Source organism: Antennarius striatus, chromosome 5, assembly GCF_040054535.1.
Source record: "Antennarius striatus isolate MH-2024 chromosome 5, ASM4005453v1, whole genome shotgun sequence".
Lineage (NCBI taxonomy): Eukaryota > Metazoa > Chordata > Actinopteri > Lophiiformes > Antennariidae > Antennarius > Antennarius striatus.
In genome coordinates this window covers 26,330,001-26,347,566 of record NC_090780.1, presented here as the reverse complement: position 1 = coordinate 26,347,566, position 17,566 = coordinate 26,330,001, and the positions used below count along the sequence as shown (strand labels likewise).

The window sequence follows — 17,566 nt, the reverse complement described above, 5'->3', positions numbered from 1 at the left end:
CACCCTGGGTTCTTGTTCATTTAGTGAAGTTTTAACTTTTGACTCATCACAGGTGTGGTTTCTGTTTCATTTCTTGTATAATAGATAGATAGATAGATAGATAGATAGATAGATAGATAGATAGATAGATAGATAGATAGATAGATAGATAGATAGATAGATAGATAGATAGATAGATAGATAGATAGATAGATAGATAGATAGATAGATACTACGGTGTCATCAGCTGATTTTCAGGTCGTTCTATTTAACTGAGTTCTTCATTCTCATGAATGAGCTTTCAGCTGTTATGCGGTGCTGGTCGATTCCAGTACGTTTCATTTTAGTATGTGTAGTACTTCTGTAGTACAAACATGCAAAATTTGAATTTCTTTTACTCAGATTAGTACAATATTTTGTCATCATATGTCTTTACTAAAATAATCTCACAAAATAGAACAAATTGAGATTCTGTGCCTGTGTCACCATTTCCTGGTCATGTGGTTAATGTCACCTGTCTGGTTTTATTCAGGTGTGGTGACAGGATACGATATTTTGACAGATCTTACCGGAAGTGGATCTGTTTTTGACTCATGACGTAGAAACAAAACCCGGGTATTTCTTCACCGCCTTGGGTTTGCAGCGAGGAAACACAGGTCAGCTGTCGGAGTGACTTCTGCTCTGAAGAACCGAACCGAGCGCCTGTTGATCACCTCAACATGGAGAACCAACAACCACCGCTGGAGGCAGACTTACCAACCGAGCAGATGGAAGCAGATCCAACCAAGGTATCCTCCACATCACCATACAAGATACTGACATACTGAATGATTTGGCTTTCTTTTATATTCATCAGCCATCATGAAAGAACGTTTATTCGCTGGACAGAAACTGTCCTGAATCCTTCTGATTCATTATCATCTTCAGTTCAGGACACAAACGTTTCAGGAAAACGAGTAAAGAACAGCTGAGGTGCAGCCTGACGTCAGACGTCTGCAGGGGTGTGAAAGGAAGGGGCACCTCTTCTAAACTCGTCTCGTTATATACCGTCACCAACGTCATCAGACGCGTCAGTAACAACAAAACCTGATTCTAGTTGTTGAATCGCTGCAGGTTTGGATTCTTCTGCTTCGACAACATGAATGGAACAGATTCAGCACAAAGACGAGCTGACCATCTGACTTCAGTATTAATGTACAGCATTTCATGGAAACGTAAAGTCGTCCACTAGAGCGGTGGATCCGTGGTGATGGTCGCTGCTGGATGGATCAGCATGTTGGTCGTACATTATTGTTACTGTTATTACTGTGTTGTTAATCTGCCATATCTATCCGTCTGTCCGCTCCTGGAGGGGGGTCTATACAACACCTGTGTATGGAGTTGATGCAGGTGGGCTGATTGCAGGGACTTTGACCAACACGATGGCTGGTCAGGCACATGGAAACACTCAAGACTCCTTTGGTTATAATTTATTATGGCTTTGGGGGGAGCAGATGGGTCAATGGGGCCGACAGAATGAAGCTGGTTTTTATCTAAACAGAATAGAAACTAAGGACAAGCATACATGAAAGGTGTAACCCAAATATCTCTACCAACGAACAACACAAGGCTTCTGTCTGTCCAAGACCAGCTCAACAAGTCATTGGACGTGAGACAGAGAGCACTCGCATGAGACACTCGTGTCCAGTGTGGTGTGATCTGCTGCTGACACACGGAGAGGACACACACCTGTTCTCTATTCAATTTAGAAATTGTCCTTCCTCTAGCTCCTCCCACTTCCTGATCCTTTAGCTCCTCCTCTAAAAACCTGCTCTTCACAACGGGGTCCCTCCTCTAGTCTTCCTGAGGTTTCTCCCATCCATTTTTCCCCTGTTAAAGGGTTTTGGGGGAGTTGTTCCTTATCCGATGTGGGGGTCGTACTGCTACAGCACAGAGGTCAGAGGGATGTCGTCCATGTGACCTTTGAGACGTTTCTGTGAATCTGGGCTACAGAAGAATAAATAAACTTGAAAATACTCCCCAGCAAATATTTCAGCGAACTGATATTAACACTAGTTGTTATGTGTCAGTAATGTTAATATGTCATCAGGTTTAGCCTTGAACAGAGCTAAGGCTAACATTAAAGGTCACTGTGGGTCAATGATGTCAGCCTGCGATCCATCCTCCCCTTCATTTTAGGTTAAAGACAGACTGGACAACAAATGTTTTTAAGTCCGTTTTGAAGTTGTGAGGGTGTCTGTTGTCCTCCATCAGGTTTTTAATGATCCCATCCACGGACACATTGAGTTCCACCCCCTCCTCGTCAAAATCATCGACACTCCTCAGTTCCAGAGGCTCAGGAACATCAAGCAGCTCGGAGGAGCCTACTTTGTGTATCCGGGAGCTTCTCACAACCGCTTTGAACACAGCCTTGGGTAAGTGATGGGTCACACCGTTTGTATTGATCACATTAATCAGCAGATGTCGCCTGTTCTTACACAGCCTGGGGGGCCGACCTGTGTGAACGCGGTCAAATGAACCTGAAGGTGGCGGTTGTTCTGCCTCCGTGAGGGCAGTGAAGGAAGTAACAGACTGGTCTGATGGAGTGAACCAGTAGCACTGAATGGTGGCGTCACCTTTTGACCACACGTATTTGATATTTCACACAACCAGAAGGTTTAAAAAGCAGCTTGTTGGTCCCTGACTGAAAAAAAGGAATAAAAACTTTTTGATATGTGGGAAACTGACTGCGTCTTCAGGTAGCCGGTACGCCAGCTGGCGATTTCAAACACACACAGGAGCGGTGGGAGGCTGTGATTGGTCCGTCCTGTTGCTTTGTGGCATGATCTCTTTTTACAAAGTGCTATTGTTCACCGGCGCTGATGGTCTGTTGTTGTTGTGGCACCGCTCCGTCGGGACGACGCGTCCTGGGAGTCAACTCGCCGCCTGCCGTTGTTGCCTCAGCGTGAGCAGCAGAACAGCAGAATGTTCTTGTCTTTATCCAGAACAGTGTGAAGCGTCTGGACCTTCAGTTCAATGATCTTTATCCAGTTGTGATGAAGGAGAGACTAAATAGATGTGAGTGACCCAGATTTTGACAAACCCGTCCTTCTGTCCCACACTGTGTGTTGTTCCACACGTTGAGGCCAAAGCGTAGACGTGTGTCACCGAACCGTCCTGACCGGACGCTGGAGCAGTGCAGTGGAGCACAAGCAAACGTTCCTTTTTCCTTTGTCTTTCTCTTTTTTCTTTAACACACAAAATGCTATTTGAAGAGAACCATGTTTTAAAATGTTTGCTGGTACAGGGTGAGTTACTTGGCGGGAAAACTAGCTGAAGTTCTGAGTGCGAAGCAGCCAGAACTCGACATCACCAGCACTGACATCCTGTGTGTGCAGATCGCCGGCCTCTGCCACGACCTGGGTGAGCTGTGCACCGATTCACACATGTTTGGAGTTCAAAAACTTTAAAGGGTGTGGGCACAAGTGAGATTATTAGTCTTTATCTTCTATCTTCCAGGTAAGCATAGAGATAAAATCCACACTTAAATCAATGACTGCTCTGTATCCACTCCTCCAGGACACGGACCATTCTCCCACATGTTTGATAAGAGGTTCATCCCCAAAGCCCGTCCAGACATTACCTGGAAGGTAGGAAACTGTGTGTGTCCTCACTCAGAGAAAACTATTGTGTGCTGATTATTTCTTTTTCTGGCATTTCTTTGTTTTTGAATAATGTGCTGGTTATAGAATAAACTGTTTCTTAAAGGCAGGTACGTATTTCATTCCTACAATGTCCTCACAACATTAAGTCACGATGGGTGTCATTACTGCCACTCAAGACTGTGACATAAAGCAGAAGTGGGTTTACTCTCCAGTGAGAACCACTGGTAAGAACAACAACGGTTCTGTTCCTCGTGTCATTTAGAACCGCAGAGCAGCAGCTGGACAAACATCAGAGACAGACCCGTATTCACATTGGCTTTATGATATGTTCAGATGAGCTTTCTCTATCTGAGTAATGTCTGTTCTCACATTGTTTTCAGCCATTCATGCTCACAGTTTAATTTAAAGAGACGATTGCTTTGTCGCAGCATGAAACTGCCTCAGTTGCCATGTTTGACTACCTGGTGGAAGACAACGACCTGAAGCCGGCGATGAAGCGGCACAGGCTGACTCTGCCGGAGGACCTGGACTTCATCAAGGAACAGATTGCTGGACCACCTGACACCGATGCAGCTGGAGGTCCAGAGGTACCTGCTTCTGTCTGGGGGGAGTCAGTCCAGAGGACCAGAGCTTCAGCAGCTGCTGCCGGTCCTCTGGAGGCTGGTCTTGTTTTTGTCCTGGTAGAAAAATGCAGATGATTTCAGAATAGTTTGATCATCAGATCCCAGAGCAAGTTAAAACCCCTGAACTGGTGCAGGGGCAGCTTTTTGGTAAAGGAGGTTTTCTTGTGGAACATTACAAACAGGACTGGACTTTGGAAAAAGAGACCTTGCTCTTGAGCAGTGCAGATTTCCAGGCAGAAGGGACCGGGCTTTAAGAAATCTAGTGACCCAAAGAATCTCTATAAATCTCAGAAGTTACAGAGCAAAGCCAAAGATGTCTCTTTACAGGGACGTCCAGTCTTCTATCGGCAAGACAACGTCCAGAGACGTCCTGTGTGCCTTAGTTTAGCTTAAAGGGACCAGGAAACCGCAATCAAATATTTGTATTCTCGCACATTAAAAGGCTGATTTTAGAGCTACTGTTTCCCTCGTGTCTACAGTGGCCGTATAGAGGCCGACCGAAGGAAAAGTCCTTCCTCTATCAAATTGTGTCCAACAAAGAAAATGGAATTGATGTGGACAAGTGGGACTACTTTGCCAGGTGGGGCTCAATCCTTTAAATGATTTGTTAATTTCCTAGTCATGTATTTGTATTATATTAACATATATTAACATATGTTCCCTTCGTCTTATTTCAGGGACACCTACCACCTCGGCATGCAGAACAACTTTGACCACAATCGTTTCCTGAAGTTTGCCAGGGTTTGTGATGTGGGCGGTCAGAAACACATCTGCACCAGAAAGAAGGTGCTGGCTTTCAGACAGCTGTGTGGGGATTACATTTGAACATGGAAATCCACTAAAATAGAGATGATTCTTTTAACAGGAGGTGGGAAATCTCTACGAGATGTTCTACGTGAGGCACTCTATCCACAGGAAAGCCTGCCAGCACGCAGTGGTCAACATCATAGAGTTTATGTGAGTAGCTCTAGTGAGGGCTGTGCTTTAATGGTGCACACTTAAATGTTCACAAGAGTGACTGCATGTCATCCAGGATCACAGAGGCCTTTTTAAAAGCAGACAAGCACATCCAGATTGAAGGCTCAGGAGGGCAGATGTTCACTCTCTCCACTGCCATAGACAACATGGAGGCCTACACCAAGCTAACGGGTTGGTACACACCACTGAGGCCTGCACAAATACATTACGGGGATGTCATATTTACTGACCTAATGGATTCCATTTAGAAACAGCCTTGTCGTATTAAATAATACCATAATAATATAACTTCCTGTTTGTCCTGTAGATCATGTGTTTCAACAAATTTTGAACTCTTTATCCCCGGAGCTTGAAGAAGCAAGACTGATTCTACGTAACATCGTCCGTCGACGCCATTATAGGTATTTGGGCGAAATCCAGGCAGACGAACCCGTGCGCGTCACCCAGGTGTGTGTCGTCTTGGTTCTTGTCTTCATCTCAAGAGAAATCGGATGTAGAGTTGAGAGTCTGAACTGATTTTGTAAAATGTGGTGCTCAGATTATAAATTCACTTCAAGGATTGTGATCATTCATTTTTCCGCCGCTTCATCCGCCGCAGCGGGTCACGGGGAGCTGGAGCCTATCTGGCACAGCTGGCACAGGGCGTGAGGCGGGGGACACTCCGGGCATGACGCCAGTGCACCACGGAGCCACACACAAAGACATACAAACACGCACACACACACTCACTCCAGGCAATTTGGGACGGGCCAATCAACCTGAAGCTTCTGGAGGGGGAGGAAGCTGGAGAAGCCGGAGAGAGAACCCCCCCAGACACGGGGAGAGCCTGCAAAGTTCACACAGAGTGGGACTCGAACCCGGGTCCGTTGTGAGGCGACAGCGCTAACCACTGCGCCACCGTGGCACCTAAAAATTGTGATGAGTCATTGTGATGAGTCATTGTGATGAGTCATTGTGATGAGTCATTGTGATGAGTCATTGTGATGAGTCATTGTGATGAGTCATTGTGATGAGTCATTGTGATGAGTCATTGTGATGAGTCATTGTGATGAGTCGCTGTGATGAGTCATTGTGATGAGTCATTGTGATGAGTCATTGTGATGAGTCATTGTGATGAGTCATTGTGATGAGTCATTGTGATGAGTCATTGTGATGAGTCGCTGTGATGAGTCATTGTGATGAGTCATTGTGATGAGTCATTGTGATGAGTTATTGTGATGAGTCATTGTGATGTGTCATTGTGATGAGTCATTGTGATGAGTCATTGTGATGAGTCATTGTGATGAGTCATTGTGATGAGTCATTGTGATGAGTCATTGTGATGAGTCATTGTGATGAGTCGCTGTGATGAGTCATTGTGATGAGTCATTGTGATGAGTCATTGTGATGAGTTATTGTGATGAGTCATTGTGATGTGTCATTGTGATGAGTCATTGTGATGAGTCATTGTGATGAGTCATTGTGATGAGTCATTGTGATGAGTCATTGTGATGAGTCATTGTGATGAGTCATTGTGATGAGTCATTGTGATGAGTCATTGTGATGAGTCGCTGTGATGAGTCGCTGTAAACTTGTTGGGTCTCTTGCTGACTCTGTCCACTTCCTGTCAGGACACGCTCGACTCCTGGACAGCGGCTCTGGCTGGAGCCGTCCCTCAGAAGGGTTCTAATCATGTCCCTCTGCTGCCAGAAGACTTCGTGGTGGATGTGAGTTTCAGTTTAATGCCGTCCACTATTATTGATTTTAGGATCAATGGGGCCTCCATTGTGCTTGACTGTAGTTAATGATATATTATCTTTTTTCCTTGTTTTTAGGTAGTTGATATGGATTATGGGATGAAAGATCAGAACCCCGTCGACAAAATGTATTTCTATGATAAAGAAAAAAAAACCGAAGCCGACAAGAAGGACAAGAGAAAGGTCTGAACTGAAGGCTAAACCCACATCTTTTTTTGCGTGACCTTCTCAAACAATCAGATAGGTCTCCTTCTTCTTCTCGGGTTTTTCTTCTTGATGTTAGATGCTGGCTGTCACCATCTTTGTCTCTTTGCTGATGTCATTCTTTCCAGGTGTCTAAACTTCTTCCAGATAAGTTTTCTGAGCAGCTCATCAGGGTTTACTACAAGAAGACCAATGGCAAGGAGGCCAAGAAGCACTTTAAAAGATGGCGCAAGGAAATGGAACCCCCGAATCTGGTACAGTATCAGCAGGCAGAAAAACTCTCAGCAACGATGACTTTTTTTTTAACTTTGCATCTTTCATTACAGGATGACGACATGGATGATGATGAAGAGGGAGGCAGCAGCACAGCAGCAAACTCCGCTGGTCAAAACTGACCCAAGAAAGTTAAAACCCAGCTCTTAAAGAGGAGGAGAGCAGATTTCCCTTCTGTTACACAACTGCTGACTGGAGAGTTGAGAGGAATTTGAGAGTTTGATCTGAAACAGTTTTTACATCAAAATATTAATGATTTCAGACACACTCCACTTCCCTGTTGTACTCGTATCTTTCTTTACTTTGATCGTTTTAATCAGATTTTATTTTGAGCTGCCTTATTCATCCAGAATTTAGGGTTGGGATTAGGGTTAACCCTAATCCCATCCCCAGAACTTCAGATACCATATTTAGCATTTTATACCGTCTATCGTGAATTTGCATCCTGAAAAATACATACTTGGTCATTTGGAACACGTATTTCAGGGCAGTTTGATTTTATTTACAGCTGTGTTTCTTTTAATTGACTTTTAACGAGGTACATCTCATCTGCGAATCAAAGTAGAGATTTACAGTACAGGGTTTTTGACATTTAAAGTTAGCTTTTTGCTTCTCTTGTTGAGTTATGAGAGTGTGGTTGGGTTTGGTATCTATTTTTCCTTTGAATATGTGGGCTGTACTCGAGGTATTTCTCTTACACTAAATGGCTCAGGGTTTTTTTCCTGTGTTAAGATTTACCAAATATTCAATGGACATTTTGGGGACTATTTTAGGTAGCATTTAAAATGCTTTGCTGTGTTCTGTCTTCCTTGAATATCTCACCTCATAGCTGCTTCTTTTGTTTAGCGTGTTTGTGTCAAAGAAAATATCTTTGATAACTAAGTGGATCCATACTGATGAGTGGGAGATCCTGTCAACACTATTCATAATGAAACTAGTTGCAAACAGTTTGAAGGTTGTCCATCTCTATTTACTGCACTTTGTTTGGACTAAAATTAAACATAAATAAGGGTGTGTGAATTCCTCTGTGTGTTTTATGACTGTACAGTATAATGAATTTAACCAGGATCGATACCGGGTGTGTGTCAGGGAGAGAGACAGATGCATGAGAAATTGCAGACATTTTTTTCTCCAGTTTTTCTGGTTTGTATGACATACAAATGTTTAACTTTAGCATTTGATGAAATTTGGAATGAATCATATTTGGTTAAATTGACATCTTATGCTTGACAAGGCTTGAAAAAACTAAGACAGGCCCTCTGAACTGGAGCGTGTGTCTGGGGATACAGCTGGTTCAGAATTATCTCCGTCTGCAGCCTGACCCAGTAGAAGTGTTCCACCTTACATACATAATGGTTCCAGCTGTTCCTTCAACACTGATAGTCCATCGTCTCCTGCTGTCCCCTAACATTCACTGTACTGTTTACTCTAGTTCACCATTCAGTTGGCACCAAATGAGCCCTGCTCTGTACTGTCTCCCTGTAATCCTGGCACTTCATGTCTAGTTTGCGATGTATTTTTATGTTTTTGCGTCTGATTTCTATATACTGTGTTGATTGACTTTATTGAATCCAAAAAGAGAGAATGGAATATTCTGGATAAGAAAAAATCTGTGCCATCCAACTCTGTACCGTATTCAATGATCGATCATTTAACCTCAATCTGTCGGTTGGATCCGTTTTAGTTGTAATTACAACTATTCAACATTAGATGGGGCCAAATATTAGTTTGTCCTGAACTGTCTTATGTCTCGGTGACTGAGACCTCTGACCTGAAACACCGCTCGGCTTGATTCAACTGATAAATGATCAATTTATACTGAAATGTAAACATAAAGGTATTCCCTACCAATAGTGAACATATTCTATACGTTAAACTTAAAGACTCACATCAGTCATAATTAACATATAGAGAATAAAGGAAATACTTTCCTGGGCTTGCTCTAGCCATTCACCACGTCGCCATAGGCAAAGTAAATTCCAGATTGGCTACCAGATTTGTAGCTTGTGTAGCCACAGTGGCGTTCCTATTTTTAGGAAAAAAAGGCTAAAACTTACAACTTTTTTGGACTTGTGAAAATCCCCGAGCGATTTTCTCTTGCTAGCGCCGCTATTTCCGCTAACGCCACATTTTCAAACACCTTATACCCTCTCTGCTCCTTCTCCTCTTCCGACACCGTTTCAAAACCAAAATGAGTCTTTCTGTTTGCCGCCGCTTCGCTGGACCAACGACGACCCGTCGGAAGCCAGCTGCCCCCCGTCAGACCCGACGCTCCAGCGGCCAGACCCACAGCAGTAGGGGTGGGCAGATCGATCTAAATATCATTATTATCGATACTAACTACTTGGATCGGATCGATACCGTTGTCCTGGGATCGATACTTCTTTCCTCCACCAGTTTCCTCAAAGCGCCGCTTCTCTGTGCAAACAGCGCCCCCCCCCTCTCACTCGCCCATCACCCCCTGCTACTCTCTGAGTCTCTGCCTGAGTGAATCAGGTACACCTGTAGCCCCTCCCCCTACCTGTCCACTGGCCTGCTACATCCTCCGGACAGAGACGAAGGACTCTGGGAGAGGCTTTTCAGCCAAAAACCAACAAGACCCACGTCACCTGTTTTCACATGTAACTGGGGATCAGTTTGAGGAGATGGGTTCAATGGTTCTATGTTCACCCAGTTGTTCACTAAGGCCTACAGCTATCCATTACCCAAGGACTCGATTCATCTATTGATTAATTCTATTACTAAAGTAATCTGATAAAAATACAAGGTTCACAATATGTTATTGATATTGTTATTGATCTGACTGCTTTCCTACTTGGTCTGAATTGTAGTGACATAAATAAAAGTTATATAGTGAAAGAGAAGAAACACCATTTCCTTTAGGGTAATATTTATTACCCCAAACATGCGTCTCTCATAATCTCTAACTAAGGCCCTGTCCACCCCGTATGGGGTCAGGATCACTGCAGACTCATCCAGACCCCCTACCATGGGGGTCTGGAGCAGCGTCTCACCCCCTAATGAGAGGGCATGACCAGAGGGAACAAAAGTCTAAGACTACAAACAAGTATTGATAATATCTTTCATTGACCTTCTGATCGGTCTGTCTCCACCCCCCCCCCCTCAGCATTCACCATTTGTTTATTAATGAGGACTTTAACACAAACGCTACTAGAAACACTGGATTCTTTTGATCGATGGTCCTCTCCTTGTCTTACACCAATTCAGGGATTCAGCTTGGAAAAAGAGAATCTTTTTGTTGTTCATTGGACGAGAGGAGGTCATGACCCCAGTGCATATTTAATGATCGGGAGCGTTCGGGTCACTTCGGCTATTTCCGTCAGCATGCGCTGAGTGAAATAGGGGGAGCTCCCGGGGAGCCACTGTGTAGGGGGGGCGATACCGGGAGTTTTGGTATCGATCCGATACCAAGTAAACACAGGGTAGTATCGGCCGATACCGATACGATACAGATACTTTTTGCTTGGAAATGTCAAGATCATTGAATAATTGCCCCCCCCCCCCCCCTTGAGTTAGTTTGTTATAATTGTGATAAACACAGCACAAAGACTTTAGGCAATAAACATGTTTCATTTTTTATTAAATAACTACAATGCAAACTTCAACAGTATCAAAAATAAAATACTTCTACTACAACAACTGGTTCAGAACAAAAGTCAAGAGAGTCAAACCAAAAAAAAACTGCGATGTAACGTAAATTTATTTCAGGAAAGACACAAAAAAGTGCTGAAGAAGAGTTTTTGGTAATACAGTAGAGCACTTGTGTCAAACTCAAGGCCCGGGGGCCAAATGTGGCCCTCCACATCATTTAATGTGACCCACAAGAGCATAATAACGTCAGAGTGTCTAAAAAAAAAAGGTCGAAAGTGTGCTTTGACTAAAACTACAGCTATATTTCCCACAATGCAGTAGTTCAGCCCATTTGAACTCTGACAGAAACGTTGTCAACAAAGTTAATGTCCTAACTTTAACCCTTTCACCATTGGCTCATGAGATGTGAAACCCTTTATTTAACTATAAATAATTAAATCTATTCAAACTCAAGTTCATACAAATATGGTGAAAGAGACATCTCCGTGTCAATTAACTATGATAAATTCATCTTCTTTTCCTTTTGGCTTTTCCCTTCAGGGTCTCCACAGCCAATCAGTGTCCTCCATCTAACCCTGTCTTCTCATCCTCTTCTCTCACACCAACTACCTTCATGTCCTCTTTCTCTACATCCATAAACCTCCTCTTTGGTCTTCCTCTAGGCCTCCTGCCTGGCAGTTCAAAACTCAGCATCCTTCTACCAATATATTCACTATCTCTCCTCTGGACATGTCCAAACCATCTCAGTCTGGCCTCTCTGACTTTATCTCCAGAACCTCTAACATGTGCTGTCCCTCTGATGGACTCATTCCTGATCCTATCCATCCTGGTCACTCCCAGAGAGAACCTCAGCATCTTCATCTCTGCTACCTCCAGCTCTGTCTCCTGTCTTTTCCTCAGGGACACTGTCTCTAGACCAAACAACATCGCTGGTCTCACCACAGTTTTGTACACCTTTCCTTTCATTTTAGCTGAAACTCTTCTATCACACATCACACCTGACACTTTCCTCCACCCGTTCCATCCTGCCTGGACACGCTTCTTCACCTCTTTTCCACACTCTCCATTGCTCTGGACTGTTGACCCTAAGTACTTCAAATCCTCCACCTTCTTGATCTCTTCTCCCTCTAACCTCACTCTTCCACTTGGGTCCCTCTCATTCACACACATGTACTCTGTCTTACTGCGGCTAACCTTCATTCCTCTCCTTTCCAGGACAAACCTCCACCTCTCTAGCTTCTCCTCCACCTGTTCCCTGCTCTCACTGCAGATCACAATGTCATCTGCAAACATCATAGTCCATGGAGATTCCTGTCTAACCTGGTCTGTCAGCCTGTCCATCACCATAGCAACAAGAAGGGGCTCAGAGCTGATCCCTGATGCAGTCCCACCTCCACCTTGAACTCCTCTGTCACACCTACACACACCTCACCACTGTCTTACAGTCCTCATACATGTCCTGCACCGCTCTAACATACTTCTCTGCCACTCCAGACTTCCTCATACAATACCACAGTTCCTCTCTGGACACCCTGTCATCAGCTTTCTCCAGATCTACAAAAACACAATGCAGCTCCCTCTGGCCTTCTCTGTACTTCTCTATCAACATCCTCAAAGCAAATACTGCATCTGTAGTACTCTGTTTTGGCATGAAACCATACTGCTGCTCACAAATGTTCACTTCTGCCCTTAGTCTAGCTTCCACTACTCTCTCCCATAACTTCATTGTATGGCTCATCAGCTTTATTCCTCTGTAGTTGCCACAACTCTGCACATCTCCCTTGTTCTTAAAAATGGGCACCAGCACACTTCTCCTCCATTCCTCAGGCATCTTCTCACTATCTAAGATCCTGTTGAACAACCCAGTCAGAAACTCTACTCCACCTCTCCTAGACACTTCCATACCTCTACAGGTATATCATCAGGACCGACTGCCTTTCCACTCTTCATCCTCTTCAGTGCCCTCCTCACTTCATCCTGACTAATCTTTGCTACTTCCTGGTCCACAACAGTCACCTCTTCTAGTCTTTGTTCTCTCTCATTTTCCACGTTCATCAACTCTTCAAAGTACTCTTTCCATCTTCCCATCACACTACTGGCACCTGTCAATAGACTTCCATCCCTATCCTTAATCACCCTAACCTGCTGCACGTCCTTCCCATCTCTGTCTCTCTGTCTCGCCAACCGGTATAGATCAGTCTCTCCCTCCTTACTGTCCAACCTAGCATACAAGTCATCATAAGCTTCTTGTTTGGCCTTTGCTACCTCTACCTTCACCTTACGCTGCATCTCCCTGTACTCCTGTCTACTCTCCTCAGTCCTCTCAGTGTCCCACTTCTTCTTAGCTAACCTCTTTCTCTGTATACACTCCTGTACCTCCTCATTCCACCACCAAGTCTCCTTATCTACTTTCCTTCCAGATGACACACCAAGTACTCTCCTACCTGTCTCCCTGATCACATTAGCTGTAGCTAATGTAGCTCCTCCAGCTCACATCCTACCTGTGGAGCATACCCGCTAACAACATTGAACATCACACCTTCTATTTCTAGCTTCAGACTCATCACTCTATCCGACACTCTTTTTACCTCCAGGACATTCCTAACAAACTCCTCCTTCAAGATAACTCCTCCTCCATTTCTCTTCCCATCTACACCATCTCTACCTTCCTCCTCTGCATCATGTCAACCAACTCTCTACCTTTTCCTGTCATAGTTCCAACATTCAACATCCCTACTCTCAGTCCTATACTCTTGGTGTTCCTCTTCTCTCTCTTCCTACGAACACACTTTCCTCCTCTCCTTCTTCGACCAACAGTAATCCAACTTCCACCATCGCCCTTTAGGTCAACAGCACCGATGGCGGTCGTTGTTAACCCGGGCCTCGACCGATCCGGTATGGAAGTCATAGGTTTGATTGGCATCTTTGATTTGGCAAAAGTTTTACGCCGGATGCCCTTCCTGACGCAACCCTCTGTATTTATCCGGGCTTGGGACCGGCACAATAAGACACTGGCTTGTGTCCTCTTGTGGCTACATTATGATAAATTATTATTCTCACTTTCTTAAAAATATATCTAGAGGCTAACGGGAATACGTCTTGAGTTTAGCCCTTTATAATAATATAAGTGAAACTAAACACCAGAACCAGGATGAAAAAACACACAAAGACTTGATATCACTTTTGAAAATATATTAACAATACAGCGGTACCTCTACTTACGAAATTAATTGGTTGTGGAAGAAATTACATAAGTAGAGACGCGTTTTCCATGTAAATGCCCTAATCCATTCCAAGCCCCCAAAATTCAGACATAAATGTTTTATAAAGCATAAAAATGCATCAAAACATGTAACAAATACATGTTATAATTATATTATTACACAATAAATGAGAGTTGTGCATAATGTAAGAAACAAAGAATAAAGAATAAAAATGACGGTCATTTACCTTTTAACTGCTGTCCTCATTGTTTTTTGCCCTCTTTGGTTCATGCCCTCTTACCCCCCCATGAACAACAGAGTGAATTCCAGTCCTCCTTCTGAACTTCTCCAACCACCCACGCGACGCCTTAAACTCCTTAAACTTCCTTTAGTTTTAATAACGTGGTGATTGTAGATGCATTACGGCCATATTCTTTGGAGAGATCAACCAAACGCATCCCTTTTTCAGGCTTTTCTATCATCTCTTGATTTGTTTGTACGACAAAAAAACTCTTTTCTTCGTCTTTTCTTTTCCTCTTTTCTCCGTCACTTTCTTGGGGTCCATAGTGAATACTCTAAAAGTTCATATATTTACGTTAAACTATCAGAACACCTCACGGGTCGAGGGTGAATGACGAGGACGCTGCATAGACACCTATCTAGCTCCACACAGAGGTCCCTCTCAGCCAATGGGATGACAGGATGATATAGAAGAAGAAGAAGAATACTTTATTGATCCCCGCAAAGGGAAATTACAAAAAAATTAAATATGTAATAGGTAATAGCCAATGGAAGAGCAGCTATGAGAATGTTGCGTTCAGGAACCTGTTTGTACATTACATAAGTCAAAATTTCTTTCGTAACTAGAGGTAATATTTTCCTGTTGAGAAATTTCGTAAGTAGAGACCTTTGTAAGTAGAGGTACCACTGTATTTACATACCAACACCAACCCTATAATGTGAAAAATAAGGAAAATAGAATATAAATAGACAAATACCCGGGTTTTATATATATAATATAATATAATTTGAGTGCAGCGTTTGTTAACCCGCTGGAGCTCCTACAGTTAACCTGGTACCTCCTGTGAGAAGTCTCCTCCACAGCCTCCCCCAGCAGAACAACCACAGCCAGAGCCCCCCCCGGTATCCGTCCTCCTCCGTGGGGTTAAAGAATCCGTGTCTCACACGATGGTGGCGGCTAAGCTAACCCAGCTAAGACTGCTAACCCATTTAACACAGCTAACGCATTTAACCCGGCTAACCCGGCTAACCCGGCTAACGCGTTTCCACGCTCCAGCCTCCCCGTCAGTGACTCGGTTGGTTAGTTGGTTAGTTGGTTAGTTGGTTAGTTGGTTAGTTGGTTAGTTGGTTAGTTGGTTAGTTGGTTAGTTGGTTAGTCCCCTGGTGAACCGTTCACTCGTGCCGAACAGGAGAGGGGCGTTCCCGCTTCATGGATGGGAGGAGCTGTCAATGATGACGTCCGACGCATCGCCGGCAGCGAGGCTGTGGGCGTGTCCTCCGTATCGACGCTCCCGTCACGGGAACGCCCCGCTACCCGGCCGATACCACGTGACTGATTCTGCTCGCGACACGAGCTCCAACACCGACATAAAGCATCACGCGCCACCCAGAATGTGTCTGATTGGTGGAGAGTTGTGGTGAGATGGTCTGGAGACAGTCAGGGATTAGATGGTCTGGAGACAGTCAGGGATTAGATGGTCTGGAGACAGTCAGGGATTAGATGGTCTGGAGACAGTCAGGGATTAGATGGTCTGGAGACAGTCAGGACATTAGATGGTCTGGAGACAGTCAGGGATTAGATGGTCTGGAGACAGTCAGGGATTAGATGGTCTGGAGACAGTCAGGGATTAGATGGTCTGGAGACAGTCAGGGATTAGATGGTGTGGAGACAGTCAGGGATTAGATGGTCTGGAGACAGTCAGGGATTAGATGGTCTGGAGACAGTCAGGGATTAGATGGTCTGGAGACAGTCAGGGATTAGATGGTCTGGAGACAGTCAGGGATTAGATGGTCTGGAGACAGTCAGGGATTAGATGGTCTGGAGACAGTCAGGGATTAGATGGTGTGGAGACAGTCAGGGATTAGATGGTCTGGAGACAGTCAGGGATTAGATGGTGTGGAGACAGTCAGGGATTAGATGGTCTGGAGACAGTCAGGGATTAGATGGTCTGGAGACAGTCAGGGATTAGATGGTGTGGAGACAGTCAGGGATTAGATGGTGTGGAGACAGTCAGGGATTAGATGGTCTGGAGACAGTCAGGGATTAGATGGTCTGGAGACAGTCAGGAGATTCAGGAAATGGAACCTGCCCCAGTGGAGAAAATGTTTCTAAATACAAACCAAAGCCGAATCACTGACTAGACCTCAGGGAGACAGAAACACGATCACTGCCCCGACCCCAACCACCCCCCCCTCACTGGACAGGTTCATTTGGACATGGGGTAAAAGAAAACCACTGTCCCTAGTGCTGGTGTGTGTGTGTGTGTGTGTGTGTGTGTGTGTGTGTGTGTGTGTGTGTGTGTGTGTGTGTGTGTGTGTGTGTGTGTAATACACACAAGCCAAACTTGGTTTGGGAACGCTGTAGACATCGAACAAATCTGAATTCCACCAAAGAATTTGGAACTTTTTTGTCTCAGAAGTCGAACAAAATTTGGGAGTTGAACACAAAACAAACGCCTTTTTCTCGCCGCCAGGCGTGTGAAAAGTCTAGAGGAAACGTGACGGTAATGTGGTTTTTCTTTTAGTTTACTGTAATCAATAATTTTTCACTTAATTTGCGTTCCGTTGCCTATGGTACGAGTTACGGTACCGGAAACTTCGGTCCCAAAAACGACGATAACTTGCATCTTGGGCTAACCAGATTTCTTTCTGACTTTTGCTTCTTTCTTTTACATTTCTTTGATATGTTTCATTACTATACAATTTGATATATAAATGACATAACATGTTGAAAAAAGGTAATTTTCTAGCGTCTTGGAACGGATTAAGACTTCACATTATTTGAAATGGGAAAATTGAATTTGGAATTCGAACAGACGCTATTCAAACAGCCCTCAGGAACGAATTGTGGTGAGAAACCGAGGTTTGCCTGTATATATTATATACTGTATATATGTATATATGTGTATATATATATATATATATATATATATATATATATATATATATATATATATATATATATATATAATAATCACTAAACTATACATGTTTTGCATACTTCATTATTTTGCTGACAGTTTTATTAACAGGCTTTCTGTAAAATGCCCACACTTCAAACTCTTGCCACCTGA

At 43.9% G+C, this 17,566-nt stretch overlaps 1 protein-coding gene across 1 annotated transcript; it reads left to right on the top strand.

Annotated features, from left to right (window-relative positions):
* Nucleotides 1-620: 620 nt before the first annotated feature.
* LOC137596021 (deoxynucleoside triphosphate triphosphohydrolase SAMHD1-like) lies at nt 621-8,451 on the top strand. The gene is made up of 14 exons (XM_068316428.1): nt 621-767; nt 2,233-2,393; nt 3,266-3,381; nt 3,538-3,608; nt 4,052-4,210; nt 4,726-4,826; nt 4,924-5,032; nt 5,112-5,203; nt 5,280-5,395; nt 5,532-5,671; nt 6,835-6,930; nt 7,039-7,143; nt 7,293-7,418; nt 7,491-8,451. Exons 1-14 carry the CDS (start codon nt 699-701, stop codon nt 7,557-7,559), a joined length of 1,530 nt encoding a protein of 509 aa, XP_068172529.1. The 5' UTR covers nt 621-698; the 3' UTR covers nt 7,560-8,451.
* The last annotated feature ends 9,115 nt before the right edge of the window (nt 8,452-17,566 follow it).